General features: G+C 41.6%; 1 protein-coding gene across 4 annotated transcripts in view; it reads left to right on the top strand.

Moving 5' to 3' along the window:
- FSTL5 (follistatin like 5) overlaps positions 1–25,795 on the top strand; it is an 808,279-nt gene that overhangs the window by 647,759 nt on the left and 134,725 nt on the right. For all 4 annotated transcript variants that reach the window (XM_077477144.1, XM_077477141.1, XM_077477142.1 and 1 more), the window contains exon 9: positions 11,871–12,032. In XM_077477144.1, the coding sequence (XP_077333270.1) occupies positions 11,871–12,032 (162 nt within the window). The remainder of the gene's footprint in view (positions 1–11,870; positions 12,033–25,795) is intronic.

Below are 25,795 nucleotides of genomic sequence, written 5' to 3'. Positions count from 1 at the left end.
TTGTTTACATTGTCTTTTTTCTTTCTTTCGTCCTCGCTTACCTGTCTTGAGAGATGCTGGAATCCCTATCTATCTGGTCAGGTTGACCCTCTTAATTTTTTATGCTTATGTATGCTATTTACTAATCTCAGGTCATGGCTTTAAAAATCATGTCTTATAGTGTTAAAGGTCTAAACTCCATCAAGAAACATTGATTGGCCTTGAAGGAGTTTATAAACTTTGGGGCTAACATGGTCCGTGTTCAGCAGATGCATTTCCGCTCTGGGGGTCCTTCATATTCACCTCAAGATACTTTTCTACCTCTTACATTGCCTCAGATTCCACTGGTAAGGCTGGGGTATCAATATTGATTCGGCACATGTGCCCAATACGAGTAAAATCCTCTTACCTGGACCCCCACGTGCGCTAGTGATGCTGTCATGCCACTACTTATCTATCCATTTCACTCTCAAGAACGTTTATGCTCCAAACTCTAGTCAGATTGCTTTTTTTTACCTCAGTCTTTGAGATATTACAGCATTATGCCCAGCCTTTTACAATTGTTGGTGGTGGCTTAAATACAGTTTGCTCTTCTACTCTTCCCTGAGGGTGTCAAGATCTTTGTCATCACTCCCTAGGGCAGGGATTCTCAAACTATGGCCCTCCAGCTGTTGCGGAACTACACATTCCATGAGGCATTGTAAAACTCTGACATTCACAGACATGACTAGGCATGATGGGAATTGTAGTTCTAGAACAACTGGAGGGCCATAGTTTGAAGACCTCTGCCCTAGGGGCACATCCATGCAGGAATCCAGGTTAGCCTGGCTCTCATATTTCCCAAGTGAGTTTGACTTAAAGCAGTTAGTTTAGAGGGTAACGAGCAATCTAACTGATTACTCTTCCCCTCATGATAACTCAGCTCCCATTACTTGGTCGGCGTTACAGCAATTACATCTACTGCCCGGGAGGCCCGCTGTGGCCGCGCTGCCTGGCCGTTTGTTCTGCCGCGGGGAGGGGGGCTTTAGCCCACTGAGCTGAGAAGATGCTGAGACTCAGAGAGACTGTCTGGACTACCCCATTCCGCCCCCCTATCCAGAGAAAGAGAATGTAGGGAGGCGGGGTGGACGCTGAAAAATGAAGTCAGCTGACCAGCTGACACCAATCGAGTGAAGGAGAGGGTCTCTTTTCCCATGAGGAAAGGCATCCCTGGAGGCATTCAAGTAAGTGACTGTCTGACGATTCGAATTACAGTGCAATCGATCCATCCCAAGTCCTCCACCACCTCTGCTTCTTACTGATCCCATCCCTACCCACTCACCATCACTTCTACAACAGAGGTTATGGGGGATACAGTAGGGATGAGATCAGTGGTGGTGGGGGATGGGATCAGTAAGAGGCAGAGGTGGTGGTGGGAGAGGATGGCACCTGCAACCCCCTCAAGTACCACCGCTGCCTGCCACCCCCCAAGTACACCACTGCTGCCACCCCCCAAGTACCACCACTGCCACCCCCCCAGTACTGTACACCACCACTGCCACCCCCCAAGTACACCATCACCACTGCCACCCCCCCAAGTACCACTGCTGCCACCCCTGAAGTACCACCACTGCCACCCCTCAAGTACCACCGCTGCCACCCCCTCAAGTACCACCGCTGCCACCCCTGTCACAGTTACTTTGCTGAGTAACTAATTACTTTTCTAATGTAGTAACCGAGTTACTAATGCAATTACTTTTTGTCAGAAGTAGTTTGTAACTTAACTAATTACTTTTTTACAGTAAGATGACCAACACTGGTGTTCAGTAGCAGCATGGTAAGGTTGCAGGCAGGGTGCAGATAGTTTCTGTAGTCATTTCAGGGTTATAAAATGTGTATGATAAAGGCTAACACCTGTTTGGTTTCTGAAAGGTTTGAAGAGTGATCAGGAAAGGTCCTGCCACATGTTATGGAAAAGTTTTCCCCAGTGGGGCTTTAAAACAGCAATATGACTGTAGCAGATTACTTATTCTTAATTAATATATAAAGAGTCATTTATTTAGACAAATGTCCAATATCTAGTATAATTAAATACAGTATATACAATATAAAATCTGGTACAAAATACAATATAAATTTCACTCTCCAATTAACAAATTAATTTAAGCACATTGTTACATTACATAATGTTGCAGAGTATACAACAAGTGTGGTGAAAAGTTCAAGAACATCAAAAGTTATAATTAAGGATGAGCCGAACACCCCCCCAGTTCGGTTTGCACCAGAACCTGCGAACAGACCTAAACTTCGTGTGAACTTTAGAACCCTATTAAAGTCTATGGGACTCGAACGTTCAAAATCTAAAGTGCTAATTTTAAAGGCTAATATGCAAGTTATTGTCCTAAAAAGTGTTTGGGGACCTGGGTCCTGCCCCAGGGGACATGTATCAATGCAAAAAAAGTTTTAAAAATGGCCATTTTTTCGGGAGCAGTGATTATAATAATGCTTAAAGTGAAACAATAAAAGTGTAATATTCCTTTAAATTTCGTACCTGGGGGCTGTCTGTAGTATGCCTGTAAAGGGGCACATGTTTCCTGTGCTTAGAACTGTCCCTTCACAAAGTGTAATTTCTGCAGGAAAAAAAGTCATTTAAAATCACTCGCAGCTATCATGAATTGTCGGCTCCCCGTAATACAGAGAACAGTCATTGAAAGTCATTGATAAAAAATGTAAAAAAAGAGTGGGGTTCCCTCAAATTCAATTACCAGGCCCTTCAGGTCTGGTATGGATATTAAGGGGAACCCCATGTCAAATTTTAAAAAAATTATGTGGGGTTCCCCCTAAATATCCATACCAGACCATTCAGGTCTGGTATGGACTTTAAGGGGAGCTCCACCCCAAATTTAAAAAAAAGGGCCTCATCCCCACAACCCTGGCTGGAGGTTGTGGGGGTCTGTGGGCGGGGGGCTTATCAGAATCTGGAAAATGGAAACCTGCGTTACATCAGAGGGGGGCGGGGTCATCCACACATCATTGGGGAAGCCAGGCTTCCCCACTTGCATCAGATGGAGGCGGGGTCAGGTGATGGGTGGCCCCACCCTCCTCATATAAGAAATGTCAGGCTGCTGGGATCCCTGCAGTGTCTCCACCAGTGGAGACAGAGGATGGATGGACTGTGCTGCGCTGGACGGAGAGATCACCCGTTGCTGGATCAGATCAGCCAACGATGGACCCCGGAGAGATGATCATTCGTCGCTGGATAGCAAGAGTGGATTACGGCCGCTGGAATCTTTTTAAAAAAAAAATATTTTTAATAAAGGACTTTTTCAAAAGTGTGTTTGTCTCTTTTAATATTCTTTTACGCTTTCTTTGTGAAATGGTAGGGTAAAGTACCCCCTTACCATTTCAAACAGAGGGGGGCGGGATCTGGGGTCCCCTTGTTAAAGGGGCTTCCGGATTCTGATAAGCCCCCCTGTCCGCAGACCCCCACAACCACTGGCCAGGGTTGTGGGGATGAGGCCCTTGTCCTCATCAACATGGGAACAAGGTGCTTTGAAGGGTCTGTGACCCCCAAAGCATCCTCCCAATGTTGAGGGCATGTGGCCTGGTATGGTTCAGGAAGGGGGTGTGCTCTCTCGTCACCCCTCTTTTCCTGCCAGGTTGCGTGCTTGGATAAAGGGTCTGGTATGGATATTTAGGGGGAACCCCACATCATTTTTTTTTAGTTTGATGCGGGGTTCCCCTTAATATCCATACCAGACCTGAAGGGCCTGGTAATTGAATTTGGGGGAACCCCGCACTTTTTTTTTTATCAATGACTTTTCTCTGTATTACGGGGATGTGACAATTCATTATATCGCCAAATGATTTTAAATTACTTTTTTTCCTGCAGAAATGACACTTTGTGCAGGGACAGTTCTAAGCACGGGAAACATGCGCCCCTTTTCAGGCATACTATAGACACCCCCCCAGGTATGAAATTTAAAGGAATATTACACTTTTATTGTTTCACTTTAAGCATTATTAAAATCACTGTTCCCAAAAAAACGGGCGTTTTTAAAACTTTTTTTTGCATTGATACATGTCCCCGGGGCAGGACTCAGTTCACTTTTTAGGACAGTAACTTTCATATTATCCTTTAAAATTAGCACTTTAGTTTTCTCCCATATACAGACTTGTACAGGGTGTTCCACGGCTTTTTGAATTTGCCGCGAACACCCCAAACTGTTCACTGTTCACCGAACAGGTGAACAGGCAATGTTCGAGTTGAACATGAGTTCGACTCGAACTCGAAGCTCATCCCTAGTTATAATACTGTTACAAGTGGAAGTGGAAGGGAAAGGGTTAACGTTATAAGCCAGGTGCTAGAATTAGGGAGCGTTGTAATTGTGCTCTAGCATAGGAATGGAAAATCATGTTGCATATGAGTATAGTTTAAGCAGCACAGTGGAATGCTGTTAAGATTAGTGGTTAAGGGGTTAAACTGTATCCACAGGATAAAGCCATTGTGAAATGTAGGACTTACAGATGCATCTATGATTTTGGACAAAGGACAGGATCCAGGAAATATCAATGGCACAATCTGTTAAGTTAGCCACAGCTTGTATGAAGTCCTGGATAGCAGTGAGTCAGTGCGGTCATTGTATGGAGAAGCATGGAATGAGCTTCTCCATACAAGGGTGGGAGGGCATCGCTGGTTGTTAATACAATGCATTTCGCATTTCAGAATCCTTCTTTGTCAAGTCACGTGAACTTGAATTTTCAACTGCTGCGTCATTGTCAGCATTTTTCGTATAGGTTTCCACTGGAAATATCTTATCGACGCTGTTACTACAATGTATATTTAAGTTGCTCCTGTTCTTTCCTACAGCTCCAGCATTTATCATCCTTTCAACCCTTATGTGTACACATTGGGTGGCTAATTTGTTGCTAAACAACAAATTAGTTAATCAGAAATATCTGAAACATCAATGAACTGAGCACATCTCAGCTTGGCCAAATAATTGTTCATGATGAGGATGATGCATTAAAGTTGATCTGTATAGGATGACCAACTATGACATGGAAACAGAGATATCCAATGGGCATGTACACTGTAGTCACAGAAGAAATACAAAAAATAGGTATTGGTTTTTAATACACAATGCTAATTACTGATTTTTACAAACGGTATCACTGATCACTGATTTTTGAAAATTGTTGTTAAAGAATATGTAAACACAGTACATTTTAACGTGGGAAATAACATTGCTAACTATAATCAAATGTACAGTACCCGACCGCGAGAATGTGTTTCCAGCGCGATCCCATCACGCTGGTTCTCGGCGACAGGGTACTGTACATCTCGCGCTGGCTGCAATAGGAAAATGTCTTATATTATATTTTCCTATTGCAGACAGCATGAGAAAGAAGCGACAATGTTGCCTCTCTAATAATAAAACCGGCATTGGTTCCCCTCCAGGGGCATACCAGGCTCCTTATGTCTGGTATAGATTTTAAGGGCAACCTCCTACGCCGAAAAAACGGCATGGGGGTCCCCCCAAAATCCATACCAGACCCTTATTGAAACAATCTTATATTAATAACCTGAACATCTATAAATGTCCAAGCACACAGCCCGGCTGGTCAGGAAAGGGGATGGGGACGAGTGAGCACCTCCCCCGAACCGTACCAGGCTGCATGCCCTCAACATGGGGGGTAGGTTCTTTGGGGAAGGGGGGCACCCTGCGGCCCCCCCACCCCAAAGCACCTTGCCCCCATGTTGATGAGGACAAGGGCCTCTTTCCAACAAACCTGGCCATTGGTTGTTGGGGTGGGCAGCCCCCCACCCTATGTGAACGAGTATGGGGTACATCGTACTTCTACCCATTCACCTGTGGAAAAAAGTGTCAATAAAAAAACACTAGACAGGTTTTCAAAGTAATTTATTAGGCAGCTCCGGGGGTCTTCTTCCAACTTTGGTGGTCTCTTCTGACTCTTTCGTGTTCTCCAGCCTCTTATCCCGCTCTCTGGTTCTTCTCGCGCTCTCCGGTCTCTTCTCCAGGTCTCTGGTTCTTGCCCCACTCTCCAGTTCTTCTGCCGGGCTCCTCCACTATCTTCTTCCAGCTCTTTTGTTAGTGGTGGCCCGGTCTTCTCTGTCCTTCTTCTGTCATAAGGGGCAGGGTCACCATTGGACATCCCCCAGTTACCACGCCTTTAAAAACCTGTCTAGTGTGTTTTCTTATTGACCCTTTTTCCCCCATACTCATTCACATAGGGTGGGGGGGCTGGGATTTGGGGGCCCCCTTATTAAAGGGGGCTCCCGGATTCCGATAAGCCCCCCGTCTGCAGACCCTAGCAACCAACGGCCAGGGTTGTGGGGAAGAGGCCCTTGTCCTCATCAACATGGGGACAAGGTGCTTTGGGCAGGACGCCCCCTTCCCCAGAGCACCCATGCCCCATGTTGAGGGCATGCGGCCTGGTACGGTTCAGGAGGGGGGCACTCTCTCGTCCCCACCCCCTTTTCTGACTGGCCGGGCTGCGTCCTCGGATAGGGGTCTGGTATGGATTTTGGGGGGCCCCATGCCATTTTTTAGGAGGAAGGGGGTTCCCCTTAAAATCCATACCAGACCTAAGGGCCTGGTATGCTCTTGGAGAGGAACCCATGCCATTTTTTAATTTAAAATTTGGCATGGCGTTCCCCCTCATGATTCATACCAAACACAGTGCCTTGTATTGGCGGGGATCCAAGTCGGATCCCCGTACCGGTGTGAACCCGGCCTCAATGTCAGCAAAGCTTGTCGCTCATTGGGAAAATGTTTCCTTTCCAGATGAGCGAGCCAGCTCGGTGCTGGCACCCACGACGGGGCTCGCAAGGTGTCAATCACGCCAATAAAAGCAGTGAGATTGACACAATATCATGGTCACCTACTGTAGCTGTGTGAAGAATAAACTTCTTGTACCTATTTATGTGGTTTTATCTTGTAATCATGTGACTGGATAGTCTTAATTCGTTCTCTCTCACTCTAGAGGGGGTGTGTCCCAAAAGTAAGTGGGCAGGCAACATTTGATGCAGTGGAGGCCAATCCATTGGGGCGCATGGGCACTGTCCCCATCCATGCATCCGGCCCCCTAATCTACATGCAGGGCACGGGACGCATGGATTCCAATTTTTTTTTTTTTTTTAGAGCCAGAGGGTCTAATAGGCTTCAAATTCATGTGAAAAACATGTAAGCCATTCCTCACTTGCTTGTACATGTAGTGTTCTTCATGTTCTTCATGGTTTTATGTGAATAAGGAATTTGGATCTCAGTTTGATGTGCAGCCAACTGGATTTTGCTTTCATTATGGCTGAAAGCACAGGTGATCCTATTGGGTCCAAAGCATAAGGTGGGAGGAGGTGAGGCATGGCCACCGTAAGGAGGCACATGAGAATCTGCCCCCGTCGCCAAGAGGGAAGTGCTCCCCGCTTGATGGGGTAAATGTGTGGGGGGGGTGACTTTTGGTGCATTTTTTGCCACCCCCACAAAAATAAAAACACCAGCTGCCACACACAGCAGGGACGTACTTGCCCTGTCTGTCTGCAAGGCAGTCCCGTATCTGTATTCCTGATTTATGATTTACATAGCATGCAGCTTTTACCTGTCTGCAATCACTTGGTGGCCAGATCCTCTCTCTTGTCCTACAGTTGATTTCCACCTCACACAGTGCCCTAACATATACTGGATGCTGATAATAGTCTGCAGCACTCCCCCATCTCCAATCACCTGCAATTTAGCTTTCTTCAAGTCCTGCAGCTGACCTTTACCTCACAAAGTGGCCTGAATACACTCACTTCAGCTGAGAGTCTGGTCAGTCTGCAGTCCTCCCTAACCTGTAACAACAGCTTCAATCTCTTTCTGCAGCCCTTCTCTCACACATTATAAACATACTTTCTACAGTTTCTACAACTCCTTCTTTACTGATCCTAATCCATCTGGTGGGAATGTGTGATTACTAGACGACAGGTCAGACACAGAGGGGAAGAACTCTCCCCATCTGTGTGCACTGTGGTTTAGGCAAGGAGACGCCACTATATATGAGCAGAGCAGGGCCGAGAAGGGGCGTGGCACTAAACTGACTACAGTAGATAGGGGGTGCTTTGCCCCACTATCTCCTAGCAGGTACGAAAGGGAAACAAACTGACCACTCTAGGACGGATTTACCTTCATGGCTAGCAGGGTCAGTTTGAAACAGGAACTCAGGGAACTGGCAGAATGACCAGGTATTTTGCAGCAACTTGCTCAGTAAAAAAAAAGTTACAGGCAGCACTCACAAAGCAGTAAGAATAATTGAAATTATATATGCCTCTGAGTTTCTAAGGACTTTGAGCTACTTTTGAGCTGCTTCTGCAGTCATAAAAGCACCTCAAAGCAACTAAGATGCAAAAACTTATGTGGATGGGTCCCAAAAGTATATATTGTATATGCTATGTACGCATGATTTTGTACGTAAATAAGGAAAACGATATAGCACGTTTTGTTGGGATGGATGGTTAAAAGCCTAAATGAAGTTGCAAAATATTCTGTATATTTAAATATAGTGCATAGATTTTATTTTGTAACTGTTAGGCTCGGTTCACACAGGGGCAACATGACTTTTGGAGGCAACTTGGACGTGACTTGGACGTGACTTGGACACGACTTACAACACTACTTTAAGTCGCCCCAGGCCAGGCGATTTGCCGTGGCCAATCAGAGAATGAGCTCTCAGGGGGGAACTCCTTTTGAGAGCTGATAATTCTCTGAGAGTCGCCTCCGTATAGACGGAGATCCGACTTGGAGGCGACCTCCATTGAAATTAATGGGTACCAGTTGCCTACAAGTTGGATTGAAGTAGTATAGGAACCTTTTCTGAGTTTCAGAGCGACTTCAGTAGTGTGCATTAAGACAGCTCTCATTCACTTACATTGATTTCTAAATGTTGTGCGACCTGAGGTGACTTGGGGCGTCTTGAAGTCGGATCTGAGTCGCCCCTGTGTGAACCAGCACTTAACGTGAATGCTTTAAACTATCTGATTTTAATAATAATAACATTCATAGATGTTCAGGTTATTAATATAAGATTGTTTCAATATTGTCTTTTGCTTCATAGTCCATAGTTTTACTTCATTTAGACCAAAATAGTTATGCCATTAAAGACATCGATATTTTGCTGCTAAATTCAGTATTCATTCTATTAATTTCAAATCTATTCTTGCTTATCCATGTGCTAATACAAAATCAAGTTGGCATTTATCTCCTAAGACTCATGTAAAAAAAAAAATGGATAGTAGGCTGTACAGGTTAGGTTCCATATCCAACAGCTTTTCTAAGATAAAAAGAAAAAAAGAGAGGGGCGCCTCTGGGTGCAGATTTTTCAAAAGGTTTTATTTACAATGTAATAATAGTAAAATTTTGCACTCACATTTAGTAGGCAAAAAATAGGCATTGAACACAAGGGGTCATCTGGTGTATCTGATTCAAACGTCAGCCAGTGATCCGGTCCACATCTGTCATCCTGTCATTCCTGTTCCTCTCAGTATGGTCCACTACAGGTGTTTAGGAGGAAGCCGGCTTATGGTGGACGCAAAGTATGTAGTTTTTAAAACGAGGCTTGGGAGGCAGAGATGGCCAGGGCGCGGAGCTGTGACGTCATAATCAACCTCTGATTTGCCTGATGAAAGAGCGCGGTCGTCTGACAATCTTGACCCGCACGCTCAAGAAACGTGTTGCATGTTCTATGACGTCACAGCTCCGCGCCCTGGCCATCTCTGCCTCCCAAGCCTCGTTTTAAAAACTACATACTTTGTGTCCACCATAAGCCGGCTTCCTCCTAAACACCTGTAGTGGACCATACTGAGAGGAACAGGAATGACAGATGTGGACTGGATCACTGGCTGACGTTTGAATCAGATAAAACCTTGTGTTCAATGCCTATTTTTTGCCTACTAAATGTGAGTGCAAAATTTTACTATTATTACATTGTAAATAAAACCTTTTGAAAAATCTGCACCCAGAGGCGCCCCTCTCTTTTTTTCTTTTTATCTACAGCAATCCAGGAGCTTAGTTTCAGCTCTCCTAAGGTGGCAGCCCTGTATGTGGATTCCTCCCCCCTCCTCATCTCTCCCCCCCCCTCCCCCACAAAATGAACTAAAGATCATCCAATTCCTCCTTTTGGACTTGACAAAGCAGTGCACTTTTTGCACTCACTATTATATGTACTTTTATAGACTTTGTTCCTTAGTGGGAATCTAATATTATCTTTGATTTGCGCCAAAAACTTGTCTAACAGCTTTTCTAAGCCCTGCTATTTAACTGTTTATTAGAAAAAAAAAAAAGCTCTGTGCATTTAAAAAGCATCTAGTGTGTAATTACATAAGCTACAAAGGCTTATAACACCTCACTCACTCACAAAAAAGAGCTGTGAGTCCCTTCAACCTTCTTAGAAAAAATGCCTAGTGCCCGTTCTTGTTTAAGGTGGTGACGTAACGTGAAGCAGATTGCTTTCAGTCTCATCAACCCAGTTGTATCAACTATTTGTTTTTTTGAATAAAAGCATAATAAAAATGAGCACATTGACTCTCTCAGAATCCTACAGTCCAGTCACTCTCCAGTGATTTAGTCATACTAAACTTAACCAGAAATATGTAATGAGGAGAACATTGCACAGTAAAATAAAGGGGCAAAAAAAACTATTTGAAAGAATCTGTGATATATTTTATAATAAAGAAGTGATGTTTTATATAAAACATATATTTATATAATTGGTGCATCTTTTTTTTATTTATTTATTTTAAGACACTCTGTCATCTTGTCCCTTCAGCGCTGTACTTAGCCTTGACATACTTACCTTCCCAATGCTCTTTTACCCCATCCATTATAGCTTACTTAAAATGCCAGATGTTGGCAGATGTTTGTGCTTACTGGGAGTGATGACTTCAGCCTTCTGAATAGTGACAGTCGTTACAGCTAGAATGTGGTCACTAGACTTTAGCACTGCATCATTGGGGAAGTGACATACTTCTCCATAAACCAATCAGGAATTTATCAAAACTGGAAAAGCTGTGCATGGCAACCAATAGGTTTCTAACTTCAACTTGTTGAGTTAAGCATTAAAACTGAAAGTTAGAAGCTGATTTTTTGTTGTGCACAGCTAATCCAAATTCTAGCTGCTCCAGTTTTGATAACTTCCACTATTGTATTTTTTTCAGCTGCAATGTAAATAGTGACAGCAAGATAGCACTGTGATAGTGATTATAACAGAGTGGAGAGGTTGGTTTTAAAGACAATCCCTCATAACATGACTTCATTGAATGGCAATAAATACATAAACCTATGGAATATCAGAGGGTGTTTCTAATGAAGGGACTAATATACTAAATATTTTCATTCACTAGGGTACACTAAAGGCCATTGTGCCAGGGGGGCCAAAGCAGGTGTATGGATCTAAAAAGAATTAACGGTACATGCTGCTAGCTGCAGATCAGTCCATTCTGATTTAAAAACGAAGCCTGCCAAATTAATTAACTTATATCTGTCTACTTCCACTCTTTTGGAAAGTGCTACTGTATGTGAATGAATATATGATTTTTAAATTGATATTGTTCAATAAGTATTATAGATATAATGCATTTTCACTTACTAATGTATTCATTGTCTTAAAATACATTGCTAAAACTATGTATTTTACAGTTAGATAGTCCCAAGATATATGCATAAACTGCATAGCTACAGGGAGATAAAAGCAGAATATATATATATATATATATATATATATATATATATATATATATATATTTGTTGACCTACAGTTTACCTTGACATTTTTACACTATACTGTAAATATATGATGATCCACGTTGAATTTATTACCTTTATTTTTGTCTGTTACATTATTTATTTTTTCTCTTATAGTTCCACCTGTTATTCGAGTCTTTCCAGAAAGCCAGGCCAGAGAGCCAGGTGTGACTGCCAGTCTTAGATGTCATGCTGATGGAATCCCACAGCCTCAACTTAGTTGGCTTAAAAATGGAATAGACATTACTACAAAATTATCCAAGCAGCTAACATTGCAAGGTAAGCTAATATCTTATCAGTGAGCTGAATAATGTGGGTAGTAAATTAGGTATTTTATGTATCATATGCTGCATCAAAGTATGTGATTGTTTTTGAACAGCTGCTGCAGATGTTACATGTTAAAAGTTAATCCTGGAATTAAATTCTTCATTAGCATATATAATAAAGATTTGTATTTTAATGAAGAAACCGGGAGACTCAAACAAGGCAAGTAAAGCCAAAAAAGGATTACCTCTTTCATAAGTCCACATAAGTATCTATCATAATTTAAGACTCAGGGCCTGATTTATTAAAGTTACTGAATAAGAACAGGTATTAATCACTATAATGCTCTTGCCCTGCGAGCATGAATATGTGTGCGTCAAAAAGAGAAAAAAGTTCATAAATGCTCTTATTGTGAATTCAGCAACAACGTGTTTTAAATGGTGCTCTCTCCCACAAGAAATGAATTGTGTGCCTCTTACCAGAAGGAATGGATCCCAGATGATAGGGATCTCACACACTTTGTTATAATTAGAAACTAGCTGCAATGTTCCACTCCAAAACTCTGGTAGGGACGCTCCCTCTTAGTGCGATATGGATATAACCTGGACACAAGATTTCCTCATATATTCCTGATCATCCTGCTATGAGTTCTCTCTGGCACAAAGACATATCAACAAAGGAGAAACTTTATAATTCAGTATGTAAAAACTGTAATTTTATTCAAAATATCATATTGCACTTACATGAATGCAGACATAAAAAGGCAGATAAAACAAATCCAGCCAAGGACCTCATCCTACAGGCTGGTGCGTGGTGGCATCACAGAATAGAGCTGCATCTGACAAATTTCCCCATAAGAGGCTGCCTGCATTCCCAGTCGATGCCTCTTATGGGGACATGTCTGAATTCTTGTAAGTGCAATATGATATTTTTAATAAATTGTCAGTTTTTACATACTGCACCATGAAGTTTCTCCCTTCTTGATATCTCTTTGTGCCGGAGAACACTCGTAGCAGGATGATTGGTGGAACCAGGAATATATGAGGAAATCTTGTATCCAGATTATATCCATATCTCACCAAGCTAGCATTCATACCGGAGTTCGAGTTGAACATCACAGCTGGTTTCTAATTATACCAAAGCATGTGAGATCCCTATCATCTGGGATCCATTCCTTCTGGTAAGAGGCACACAATTCCTGTCTTGTGGGAAAGAGCACCATTTAAAGCACAGGCGTTTTATTGTTGAATTCACAATAAGATAACCTATGGGCTTTTTTCTCTTTTTTGACACTTTCAGGTGTGGACTTTTTCTTGAAGAGCATCATATATAGCAATATATTAATTTACATAGGTTGCATACTTATTTTTTGCATATATGTTTGGATTGAGTATTTAGATGTTTATGAGTTGCGGTACCTTTTTATCTAATTAACAGGTTGATTTGTGGGTAAGCACGAGATATATACTTTTTAAATGAACATGTACACACCTCGCTAACTCTATCCCTGTACCTATCTAGAAAAGCATACACAGACACACAATGCACATGCACATTCCTAGTTTGCCTTATCATACAACATCCAAATAATGCTGCTATTGTGACTTCTGTTCTGATAAGGTTCTTTAAGATGTCAATATGTTAATACATTACCTTAAAAAAATTCCTAGTCAAGCAGCAGGTCAAAGAGCCCATATGCCCCAACCTGTTGCGAGGTGGCACATAAAACGTATACATGCGTGCTATAGATTTATTTGGACAATAACCTTAAAAGCCCCATTGGACCTTCTGCATTTACTACTATAATGCAGTCAAGCTGCATATACAGTAAAAAAATGTTTTTGGTTTGGGGATCTGCTTGCAACTAATAAACTGCACTTTTACATTCTCCATTAGCTCATCACTAGCAGTTATTCCCTTTTCTATCATTTGACCTTCCCTTTTAAGTTGTAATTTCTCACAAGCAGGGCCTTCTGATCCCCCCTGTATTGAATTGTATTTAACGGTACTGCATCCCTCAATTTTGTAAAGTGCTGTGCAAATTTTTGGCGCTATACAAATCCTTTTGTATAATATTAATTGTACTCAGAGTCTCCTTGTGGATTGTTTTACCTGGGGTATGCCATGGTCTTGTGGTCAGTACGCCTAAAAGGGGGCATACCCAAGTATAAAATTTAAATGGAAAGTAAAAGAAAGAAGGGGAAAGGGTGGGTGGGATACGTGAGCCACCATTGACAGGGAAGGAGGGACGGAGGGCAGGCTTTATGCAGCCCGACTCTTCCTACAAACACAGGCTGACCTGCAGTCAGCCTTGCACTTGTACTCAGAGTCTCCTTGTGGATTGTTTTAGGAAAGAGTAGAAGAAACAGAGAATTGACCTGGGGTTTGCCATGGTCACGTGGTCTGTATGCCTAAAAGGGGGCAAAAATAAAGACAGTAGGATGACGCTATCAAAGATTTATTGAAAAACTGAATGTAACATTTAATCAGTCAAAACAACAAAAGCCCTTGACATCTCGACTAGAGGATCTGGGATATATCTAGAGAAGCTTGATGACTTCCATCTGCCTAATTTTTTGATCACATGAACAGGGACCCCTTGGCGAGAATCTGCAGAAGCTGCCCCAATTCTGGAAGAATGGTCAGAATAAGCCTTGAGGTCCAAACCCAAATTGGACAGTAGGGTGCGGCAATGATGCATGAACTGAGCTGTAGAGAGGGGAGCGCCAGGGAAAGGCAATAGGGGACTATCCCTGGGCCTGTCTGCTGTAGCCCTCATGAGCTGGTCTAAGGCCAAAACCGGGCACATGCATTGTTGGTCTTGAAAAATCGAATTTCCCACTCCTGTCTTGCAAGTATGCAGTCGCAACTGAACTGAAAGTAGTCAGAGTACCTGACTAGCTGATTGGCCATAAGTATACTGGATCCTGGCCCAGAACATGTGAACTCCCCAGGCCTCAAGAAACCATAAAAGGCCAGATACATGGCTGCCTTGAGCACTACGCTAGGTAGCAACCCAAAAGGAGACCTAACAAATAAATCGGACATTCCCCGAAATATGTGCCCCGTGATGGGGAGCCTGCTAGCTACAGTAGGAGGGCTACTCCTCTGAATCCCTTATAGGATAGACTTGATGGGGTGTACCGAAAAAATGGGTGGCCTGTTGGTGTCCCATAAAGACAAAAAGTGCTGTATGCCCACTAGATATGTCCTAATGATGCCAAAGGCCAGTTTAAGCTGAGAGTGGCAAAAAGCAGTGAAATCTAGTGAATACTGAATTCTGTAGCCATCAAACCCAGAGTACCATGACTGAGAGGCCTGGAAAATATTCCAGGCTGTGACAAACACCTTCCTGATGTTCACCAACAATGATTTGTCTATCAAGGCTGCTGCGACAGCCCAGTGAGTATCAAGTCCATCATTAGTTGAATAAAATGTGGGGACGGAGTGGCGCAAGCGTCTGCGTCTGGGACCTGCCAGAAAAACAATGGGTAATTAAACGGACAGAGTGTATGCCGCTATATTCTCTACACCATTGATGAACCTGCAGTGTGTGCGGAAGTTAAATTGGAGGGAAAGCCAAATTAGCCTACCCACAAAAGATATGATAAGTAAAAACCTGAATCTGCCCTTGTTGACAATTTCTGACGTGGATTGATTATCTGTGGGGAAAAAAACGCAGTCTGACCTGCCCACAAATGACCCCACACCTGTGCTGCTGGAACTATAGATATATAGATTTTGAACATGGCTGACTTCTCTGTGAACCCCGGAATAGACATAACCTCATCCGCCAAGGCCCCTCCAACCAGTGCGAGCCAAAAATAGCTGCATAGCCCTTTGTGGCTTCTGTGGAAACGTGAGGGGAAAATCCTGACTCTGCAGGGATAAACATAGTAACACCATTCCAATGTTGAAGGAACTCATCCCACATGTGTAAATCCGACAAAGTGGAAGGATCTAGTTTGACATGAGAATCAGAGTTGAGGACTGAAGGTAACAAAGCCAATAACTTAGAAATGAAAGACTTCCCCAGTGAGAATAATCCTCACTGCGAAATTCAGCATACCCGTCAGAGACTGTAATTCAACCCTGGTACAGACTTGGGAGATCGTGAATGCATGTATGCATTCTCTGATCCTTACCAGTTTGTCTGTTGGAAGACTGGCCTGCGTGGAATCAAGCATGATCCCCAGGAAAGTAAGTTTAGTAGCTGGGCCTTCCATTTTCTTAACTACCAGTGGGATGTCTAATGCCACAAAAACTGCTGTCAGTTTCTGAAGGTCAGCAGGGGCCTGTTCACCACATTCAAAGAGGAGAAAATCGTCCAAATAGTGGATAACTTCAAGTAGGCAAGTAGCACAAACTGGCAATCTAAGCCCAGCGAAATGCAAGCAAAACAATGCCATCACCACTTGGTATTGAGCAAAACAGGCTGGGGTCTTGGCAGAAAATGAACAATGATAGTCATAAAAATTTGACCTCCATACTTCTCACCTAATTCTACCACTGTATAAAGGTAAAAGTCCAGCTCTTCTCTCCTGAGGGGACTCACAGAGCAAATGAATTCTCTGAACAAACTAAAAGCCAGGACAAACTCTAGGATGGAGAGCTTGCGGCTGAGCCTATGATCCCTGATCTTAACTACCACCGAAACATCACCACAAGCTTACGATCTATTATCGGCAACATCATGGGCAGCTATTAACAGGGTTGCTAAATTAACATCGTTGCCCTCCAGGATGTCCTTCCAGATGTTCATGGGAATAAAATGTGCTGGGGTAATGGGAGGAACACCCATGATATTGCCTGGGCCTATAGATATGGGGCTTGGTACCCGCTAATGTCCCTAGAGCGGTAGATGAGCCTGACACTTGGTTCGGCTGAGTCTCCAAAACCTCAAACCTTGCGCACAATTCTTGGCAGGAAGTTGCCAGTGAACTCAGGATAGCGTAAATTTGAGAGGGATAAGGCAACAGTCCAAAGGGTAACTTGTTCCAAGCTAGAACCTGAAGCACAGGAGAACAGCAACCTGAACAGCTCAGCCTTGCACTCTGAAGCCGGGTATGAAATGCCCCTGTGCTGCAGTTCAGCCATGCGTCTTGGAACGGTCCAGGTTCTTAAGGAGGGTGTGCTACCATGTTTCGAACCCCTAGCCAGAGAAGGAGGGATGGATTCAAAGTCCTTAATATCCGGGATGCCATTAATGTTCATGTGCGTATAAAGGCAGGTGTCCCAATACTTTTGGTAATATAGTGTATGTCATAGTGATTTCAGCTCAAAAATTGTATCTCTAGTACTGTCAGTGACAGAAAGTAACAAATAAATTAACAGGGATTTTAGCCCTTCCCCACTCTAAAACTGAAAAAAAGTTTTGGGCACACATAAACTTTAGTGTACATTAATAATTAACATTCTCCCCAAATAACAAGCATACAAACATTAACAATCATATAATGATTGTGGACAGAGAACCCTAAACAATATATATATATATATATACATATATATTTTTTTTGAGAAACACAAATCTAGCAGCCTTTATTATTATTTGAGATATGTAATATGCTCTAGCCATGTCACCTGCTACTGGCACAACAAAGTAGCAATCATCTTATGTTTATAGATACCTTAATCCATTAAGGTCCATTAGTAAGCTGATTTTGACTTCCTGCAGATATCTTCTCATTCCTGAAGGTATCACCAACTTTGTTGAATGCAATTATTTTTTCTTGCTAGGTGGGATAGCTTTCATGTTGCAGATATCTTCTGGCAGCTTGCCACTATAGCAACCTTTTATTCATTAAAATGTACACTACCATATTCTTCCATAAACATAATCCCATGTAGCCAAACTCACTCTCCTACTGTCACACCAAAGATGTTTCATCTATGTACACTTTTTCTTTATATTCTTTGATGTCCTAAATCCTTTTAAACTCATCGCTCCCTTCTTACAGAATTTCTTCAGCTGAACATGCTTCAAACATCTCTTTCAATTTAGAAGTTCCACTTGAAAATATATTTCTCTATAAAGCTTTTTCTAAATTATTGATTTCTTTACTGACTCCTCCAAATGTACTATATCTGACCAGCTTGCATCTTTAAGTGCTGTGGTTAGAAATTGGTTCCAAGGTGTTCTGCTTTATCTTTTATAATCATTTACCATTTTAATTTTTCTCTTATAATTGTTTTATAATTTCTTCTAAATTTATAAATGAATGAATTCCATTCTATGTATCCATTTGGAAAAGTGCTGTTAGCTTCACCTATTTAAAGCGGAGCTCCACCCTAAAGTGGAGCTTCCGCTCATTGGAACCCTCCCCCCTCTGGCGCCACAATTGGCACCTTTCAGGGGGGAGGGGGTGCAAATACCTGTAGTGATCCCGGAGACAGCGGGGACCATCCTTATTGCGCAGCGCAACTCGCGCATGCACAGTAGGGAACCGGGAAGTGAAGCCGCAAGGCTCCACTTCCTGATTCCCATACCCAAGATGGCGGCGGTAGCACCCGAGAGACGATCGAGAGATCGGCTTCGGGTGCCGACATCGCGGGCGCGCTGGGCGGGTAAGTGTCCTTATTTTAAAAGTCAGCAGCTGCAGTATTTGTAGCCACTGACTTTAAAAAAAACAAAACACTAAAATTGGAGCAAAACTGTAAACGTGGCTCCATAATTGTCTCCATAATGTGTCTGTTTGTGTAATTGACATTACTGTGTCATATTCACTGAAAAACTTTAACACCACCCAAAATCTGTCCTATAGCAAAACACCCGTGTAAGAAAGCTTTAGTGAAAGCATTCATGTCCTGCTTAAAGCAGAAGTTTTCTATCCTATTTTTCACCTATAGTTGCAAACGCATTACTTACTTTTAATGATGTGTGTCCCACAAGGGGAGATTTACTTAAAGCGGAACTATACTGCATCTTAACACCACAAATCAAAGACACTATTCAATTAATTTTTAATCTGCAGTAAACTCTGCGATCTATCCATGGCTCCCTGCTTTATTTTGCTGAGAAATCACTTTAAAAAACACTCACTAGCATTTCTGGCAGTGGCCATTTTATGTAAGGACACCTAATTTATGTTGCATTTACTTCCTAGAATCCATCTTCCTTAGCTTGCACGCAGGCGGGGGGTCTGCTTAGCTGAGAAAAACCCTCCTTCCCTCGTGAAGACTCCTGGGATGCATGACATAATTTGCCTAGGCATTGAAACCAGGAAGTAACTGAAGAAATGTAAAAAAAAAAAGTTGAAAAGTAAATATAATATACCTTCCTATCTATTTGCTATCCTAGAAGTATAAGGATTACAAATAGTCAATGTTGATATGTCCCTGTTGGACATTTTTAACTGAAGCTGGTTGAAGCCCTGACACTAATAACCTTCTCAGCACCTGTAATTGATGTGACTGCACCTAGAGAATAAACATGTATTTTGGCTAAACTTCAGCTTCATTAAGTTTTATTGGTGATTCATTTTCCAAATTGTTCATTATTTATTGTTGGGACTCTTACTTTTTAATATCTTTATAAATAATATAGGATATCAGATTAAAAGTACAATTTCAGTCTTTGCAGATGACACCAAGCTGTGCAGGGGAATAACATCCTTACAGGATGTCTCCAATTTACAAGCCAAACTCAATTCACTGTTTAATTGGGCAACTATGTGGCAAATGAGATTTAATCTATTATATTGTAAGCTCTTCTGGGGGCCCTCTTGTTTTTTATTGTATTGTACCTGTATTGTCTCCTTTTATATTGTAAAGCACTGCGTAAACTGTTGGAGCTATATACACATCCTGTATAATAATAATAATAATGTTGATGAATGTAAAGTTATACTAGGGGGAATCCATAGTGGAGAAGGATCTGGGGGCTTCGTTAGATCATAAGATTAATAATAACATGCAATGCCAAGCTGCAGTTTCCAAAGCAAGCAACGTCCTTTCTTGTATTAAGAGATATATGGCCCCCTAGAGAGGGAGATATCATTCTGTCTCTGTACAAATCAATACCTAATATGGAATATGCAGTTTAGTTTTGGGCACTAGTTCTCAAATAGGATATCGGGGGAACTGGAGAAAGTGCAGAAAAGGCCAACCAAACTTATGAGAGGTATGGAGGAGTTTAGCTATGAGGAAAGGTTAGAAGAACTGAATTTATTCTATCTTGAGAAGAGGATATTAAGGGGGATATGATCAACATGTACAAATACATAAGGGGTCCATATAGTGAACTTTGTGTTGATTTATTCACTTTGAGGTCATTACAGAGGCCAAGGGGCACTATTTACGCCTAGAGGAAAAGAGATTTAATTTCCAAATAGGGAAAGGTTTCTTCACACTAAGAGCTGTGAAAATGTGGAATAGACTCCCTCAAGAGCTGGTTCTGTACAAGTTCACTAGATTGCTTTAAAAAGGCCTGGATTATTTCCTGAATGAACATAATATAACTGGGTACTGACATTTATAGCTAAAGTTGAGTCAGGGAATATCTGATTACATCTCAGTGAATTGGTTAGGAATTATTTTCCCTGCTGTAGCAAATTGGCTCATGCTTTTCTGTTTTTTCCCCTTTCTCTGGACCGACTGTGGGTATAGGATTGTGTATATGGGATTGTATGATTTTATTTTATTGGTTGAACTAAATGGACTTGTGTCTTTTTTCAATCTGACTACCTATGTAACCAAACAGGCAGAGTAAATTAATTTACAGCATAACTGCTCATTTAATCTAAGCTCTTGTACACACGGTCGGACATTCCGACAACAAAATCCATTTTGTTGATTTTGTCCGAAGGATTTTGTCTGAAACTTGTGTTGCATACACACGGTCGGACAAAGTTGTCAGAAAATCCAATCGTTCAGAACGTGGTGACGTTATTTCGTTATGACAGGACTACGTTCAGGCTAGTAGCCAATAGCTTTGGTCTAGGAGTTTGATCTGAGCATGCGTGGCACTTTGTCCGATCGTAATTCTCTACAAACGATAGGACAAAGTCCCATCGAACCATGTTGTCGGAAAATTTTATAGCCCAGCTCTAAAACGTTGTCAGTCGGATATTCCGATGGAAAAAGTCCGATGGAGCCCACACACGGTCGGATTATCTGACAACACAGTCTGATCGGACATTTTCCCTCGGAATGTCCGACCGTGTGTACAAGGGCTAAGGGATGACTAAGCAAAATTAACTTTGCTAAATTAACATTCTGTGCTTTTGTAATATATTTATCCAAATAGATCACTGCCTTAGTGGCGGTTCACACTGAGGCAGCACGACTTGCAGCGTGACTGCCTCAAGCGACCTGGACACGAACGCTGCAGTGACTTGCAAAATGACTTCTCTATAGAAGTCAATGCAATTCACCTCAAGTCCTACAAGCTTCAGCGATGACACATATTGCACAAGAATTGAGACTGATTTACCAAAATAGCTGAGAATCGTCATATAATAAAGTGTAGTTGTGTTAAAGTGGTAGTAAGGTCCCATTTTGCACTTGTACCTACAGATAAGCCTATAATAAGTATTACCAGTGGATATAGTGAATATCTCCTAAACTTGCTCTGTTTGGGAGATATTCACATGAGATGCCCTTTAGAGCTCCGTGCCATGGTTGGGCCTTCTGCTGGCATACGCAGGAGTGACGTCATCAGGGCCCCGGCCATTTATACAGCCAGAGGCTGTGAACCTGGAAGGATGACCAGGTGAAGATGGAAGCCTTGTCTGCGGGGACACTGTAGGTCTTCATTCTTAGGTTAAGTATTTCATAATGGGCTTGAATGCAATGCATACTAGCACATTATAACATTGCCTTGCTGGTGGCCTTTTTTATTTTTCCATCAAACTTTACTACTGCTTTAACTTTGAATTCTGAATCATGTGCAAGTGAAATTTAAAAGAATGGAATACGTTTTTTTCACATAATGATAGATTATTGCATTAAATAACCCAAAAGATTATGTGAAGATTCCAAACTACTTTAATAAAATCTTCAAAAAGTCACCATTAGCAAAACTACCCTAATCCACTGATTCTTGCTGCTGAGATCCAGTGGCTACAGCTAAATGGCTGAGTGAAGGAGGCCTTACAAACCCTGCACTAGCAGAAATCATTGAGACCACAGCATATGTTTTTTTTATCCACCCCCCCCCCCCCCAACCCAAGTGCAAGTGAGGACAGAAAGGAAGTATCTCACTGTACTTATACAGTACAGGTGTTGTGTTCCTGTGTGTTTCATTTATGGCTGCAGAGTGTTTGCACTAAGAGAAGTATACGCTACAAATGCAAACACTTTGCATCCATGAATGATACTCTTTTGTGCTGTGTGTTTTACACTCTATGCGTACCTTGGTAGGGGGTTGCTTGTGCAGTACAAGACACTTTATATATTTTTTATAATTTACCTTTTGCACCAGATTGGAGTACAGATGTCCTCAATTTATGCAAGTGTTGTGCTGTACAAATCAACATGTCAACTTTTTTGTATTTAAAAGTTTTTTTTTTTTTTTAATCTGTCTCATTTGGAGTCTGAACACTACTTAGCCTGTACTGTGATTAATACACAATTTATAGTTTAGTTTGTTTATGTACTGTTCTTCTTTTGTATTTTAGCACAAATGCCTTGTACACACGGTCGGAAATTCTGATGGAAAAGGTCCGATCGGATTATATTGTTGGAAAATCCGATCGTGTGTGGGCTCTATCTGACTTTTTCCGTCGGAAATTCAGATGGAAAAAATTTGAGAACAGGATCTCAAATTTTCCGACAAAAAAATCCGATCTGACTTTTTCCGATTGTTTATAGGGAATTACGATTGGACAAAGTGCCACGGATGCTCAGATCAAATTACAAGACCAAAGCTATTGGCTACTAGCCTCAACGTAGTCCCGTCGTAATGAATGAATGTCAGATTTTCCGACAACTTTGACCAACCGCATGTATGCAACACCAGTTCAGGACAAAATCCGTCTGAAAAAACTGACGCATTTTGTGGTGGAATGTTTGACCGTGTGTACATGGAATTAGGCTTGTTCACACCATATGTACACTGAAGGGAAAACTGTGCAGATTTCACTTGCAGAGACATGAGTTTACATCAGTTTCACATCAGTTTTCATGTATGTTCCAGTGAGTTTTTACATACGTGTCAGTTATGTGCCCTGTTCATACCACTATGTTGATGTCACAACATACTGCATATGCGCTGCAGATTCCCTCTCAGACAAAAACATTGTGTGATACCAGTGTTGTCGTGTGAACAGGGCACATGGAGAACAATTGTTTTTTTTTGTGTCCTTGCAAAACACATGCAGAAAACCTGACGTCTCTGCACATGGTGTGAAAAAATCCTGTAAAATTATTTGACCTTTTATTTTTTAAATATATATAACTGGTTTGAGAAAAAACTAGGTTATTTGTGGAAGGAAAACCACTCATCATAATGTAAAATAAGCTAATGTTATTCCTAATAGTGAAGAATTCATCATTGAAACAAATTTTGGTTAAAATTTCCTTAAAACTGATTGACAGGTAATTACAAAACTCTTAGAGCTCATGCAAATTGTATTCATTTAATTTCTTGCTCAGCTGCTTCCTTACACAACACTGATACATAGTCCAAGATGTATTAATCTCTACAACAAATGAAACTTAGGACCTGTCATATACCAGATGTTAGTAAGACAGTGAACTAAAACTATATAATGTCAATAGACATTATTGTCATGGTTGTTTAAAATTATCTAAAGTTTTGGAACAAACACATGGATAATACTTTAATTAGATAAAAGCTATTCTGTCTGTATAATCAACAAAGAAGAAAACTTAAAACTTTGTGATCCAGTAACTAGAACTTGAAAATAAATAGAATTTTAATAAAAAAGTTTTCTTTCCCAGAAAACTGGAAATCCTGTACATGTTTGTGCCACCTCCATGTAGCAGCACAGAAGGGCTTGCTTGATGTAGCTTCAATATTAATGCCTATTTGCATTTTCATTTGCCAATGATTAAAGTGATTGTAAACGATCACCTTGTAAAACAACTCATTTAGTTTAAAACAGAAATGAAAGGCAAAACATTTGTGTATAGATATAAAAAAGCATTGTAAACATCTTTTTTCCCTTTTTTTTATAAGTGATCACATTCCATTTGTTCCCTATATTCTCAGCTGTATAAGATCTATGGGGGATGAGAAGCAAAAGTACACAGAGCTTCTCAGTGAAAGATTGTGCAGGGTGGCATGTCAGGACAAGTCTGATCATTGGAGAAGAGCAGGATGAGTTCCTAGCATAGCTAGAGAACTAATCATGGTGCGCTCTCCTGCTTAGTGTGGTCAGTTATTAATAGGAAAGAAGAGGAACTAGCAGTAACACCAGGGATTTCACAGAAAGGAAGCAATACAAGAGAACAAGATACTTTTTTCATAAAGTACACAGTACAGCAGGCAAATATCAGGAATATGAAATGTTGGGTCAACAAACACTTTGAATGCATTTCAGGTGGATAAAAACAAGGGTATGCAAAGTCTTAGCCCTTGTACACATGGTCAAACATTCCAATGGAAAATGTCCGATCGGACCGTGTTAGTCGGATAATCCGACTGTGTGTTGGCTCCATCAGACTGATTCCGACAACATGATCCGATCATATTTTGTCCGATTGTGTGTAGAGAATTCCGATCGGACAAAGTGCCACGCATGCTCAGATCAAATTCCTAGACCAAAGCTATTGGCTACTAGCCTGAACGTAGTCCCGTCGTAACGAAATAACGTCATCACGTTATGTACGATCAGATTTTCCGACAACTTTGTCCAACCGTGTGTATGCAACACCAGTTTTGGACAAAATCCGACGGATTTTGTTGTCGGAATGTCCGACCGTGTGTACAAGGGCTTAGGGCTAATTCATAGGATGTTGCTAAGAGATTTCCAGCTGTTACTGTTCACTTCCCCCAAGTTCTTTCTCTGATTGAAAACCCCCTCACATTCTCACCCCTGACACGGTAGTTCTGAGCTTAGCTTTTGAGAGCTCGATCCTGTGATGGTGGGGGTGAACAATAATATCTGGGAGTCTCTTTGCAATGTCCTAGCAACATGCAGGTATATAAATGCCCTACACCTATAGCAAGGGCATTGTTTACCACCTGCAAAGCTGCACAGTTTGTTTTTATTTACAGATTCCTCTTACCCGAATAGGCTTTTTTTGGTAAAGGTAAACAATGCATTTAAGGATATAAAATAGTTGAGTGGACTGGATGAGAAAATGTTAATTAGAATGAGGAAATAGGACTGTTTAGCAGTACTTTTTTCATAAAGTACACAGTACAGCAGGCAAATATCAGGAATATCAGGAATATGAAATGTTGGGTCAACAAACACTTTGAATGCATTTCAGGTGGATAAAAACAAGGGTATGCAAAGTCTTAGCCCTGGTACACATGGTCAAACATTCCAATGGAAAATGTCCGATCGGACCGTGTTAGTCGGATAATCCGACTGTGTGTTGGCTCCATCAGACTGATTCCGACAACATGATCCGATCGTATTTTGTCCGATTGTTTGTAGAGAATTCCGATCGGACAAAGTGCCACGCATGCTCAGATCAAATTCCTAGACCAAAGCTATTGGCTCTCAGGAGGTGACGAAATGAACAAAATACTACAAAAATCACCTTGTGGCGCTATAGACGCAACACTGCTAGATACCAGTGTACAAAAAAGTCCAACTGGACTCCGTGAATGATATAAACTCAAGTGCATAAATAAAAAATAC

The sequence above is a fragment of the Lithobates pipiens genome, unplaced genomic scaffold (genome assembly GCF_037356315.1).
Source record: "Lithobates pipiens isolate NorthernLeopardFrog02 unplaced genomic scaffold, aLitPip1_a1.2 Scaffold_13, whole genome shotgun sequence".
Classification (NCBI taxonomy): Eukaryota; Metazoa; Chordata; class Amphibia; order Anura; family Ranidae; genus Lithobates; species Lithobates pipiens.
The sequence above is the reverse complement of the archived record's forward strand: the minus strand, read 5'-3'. Positions and strand labels throughout refer to the sequence as shown.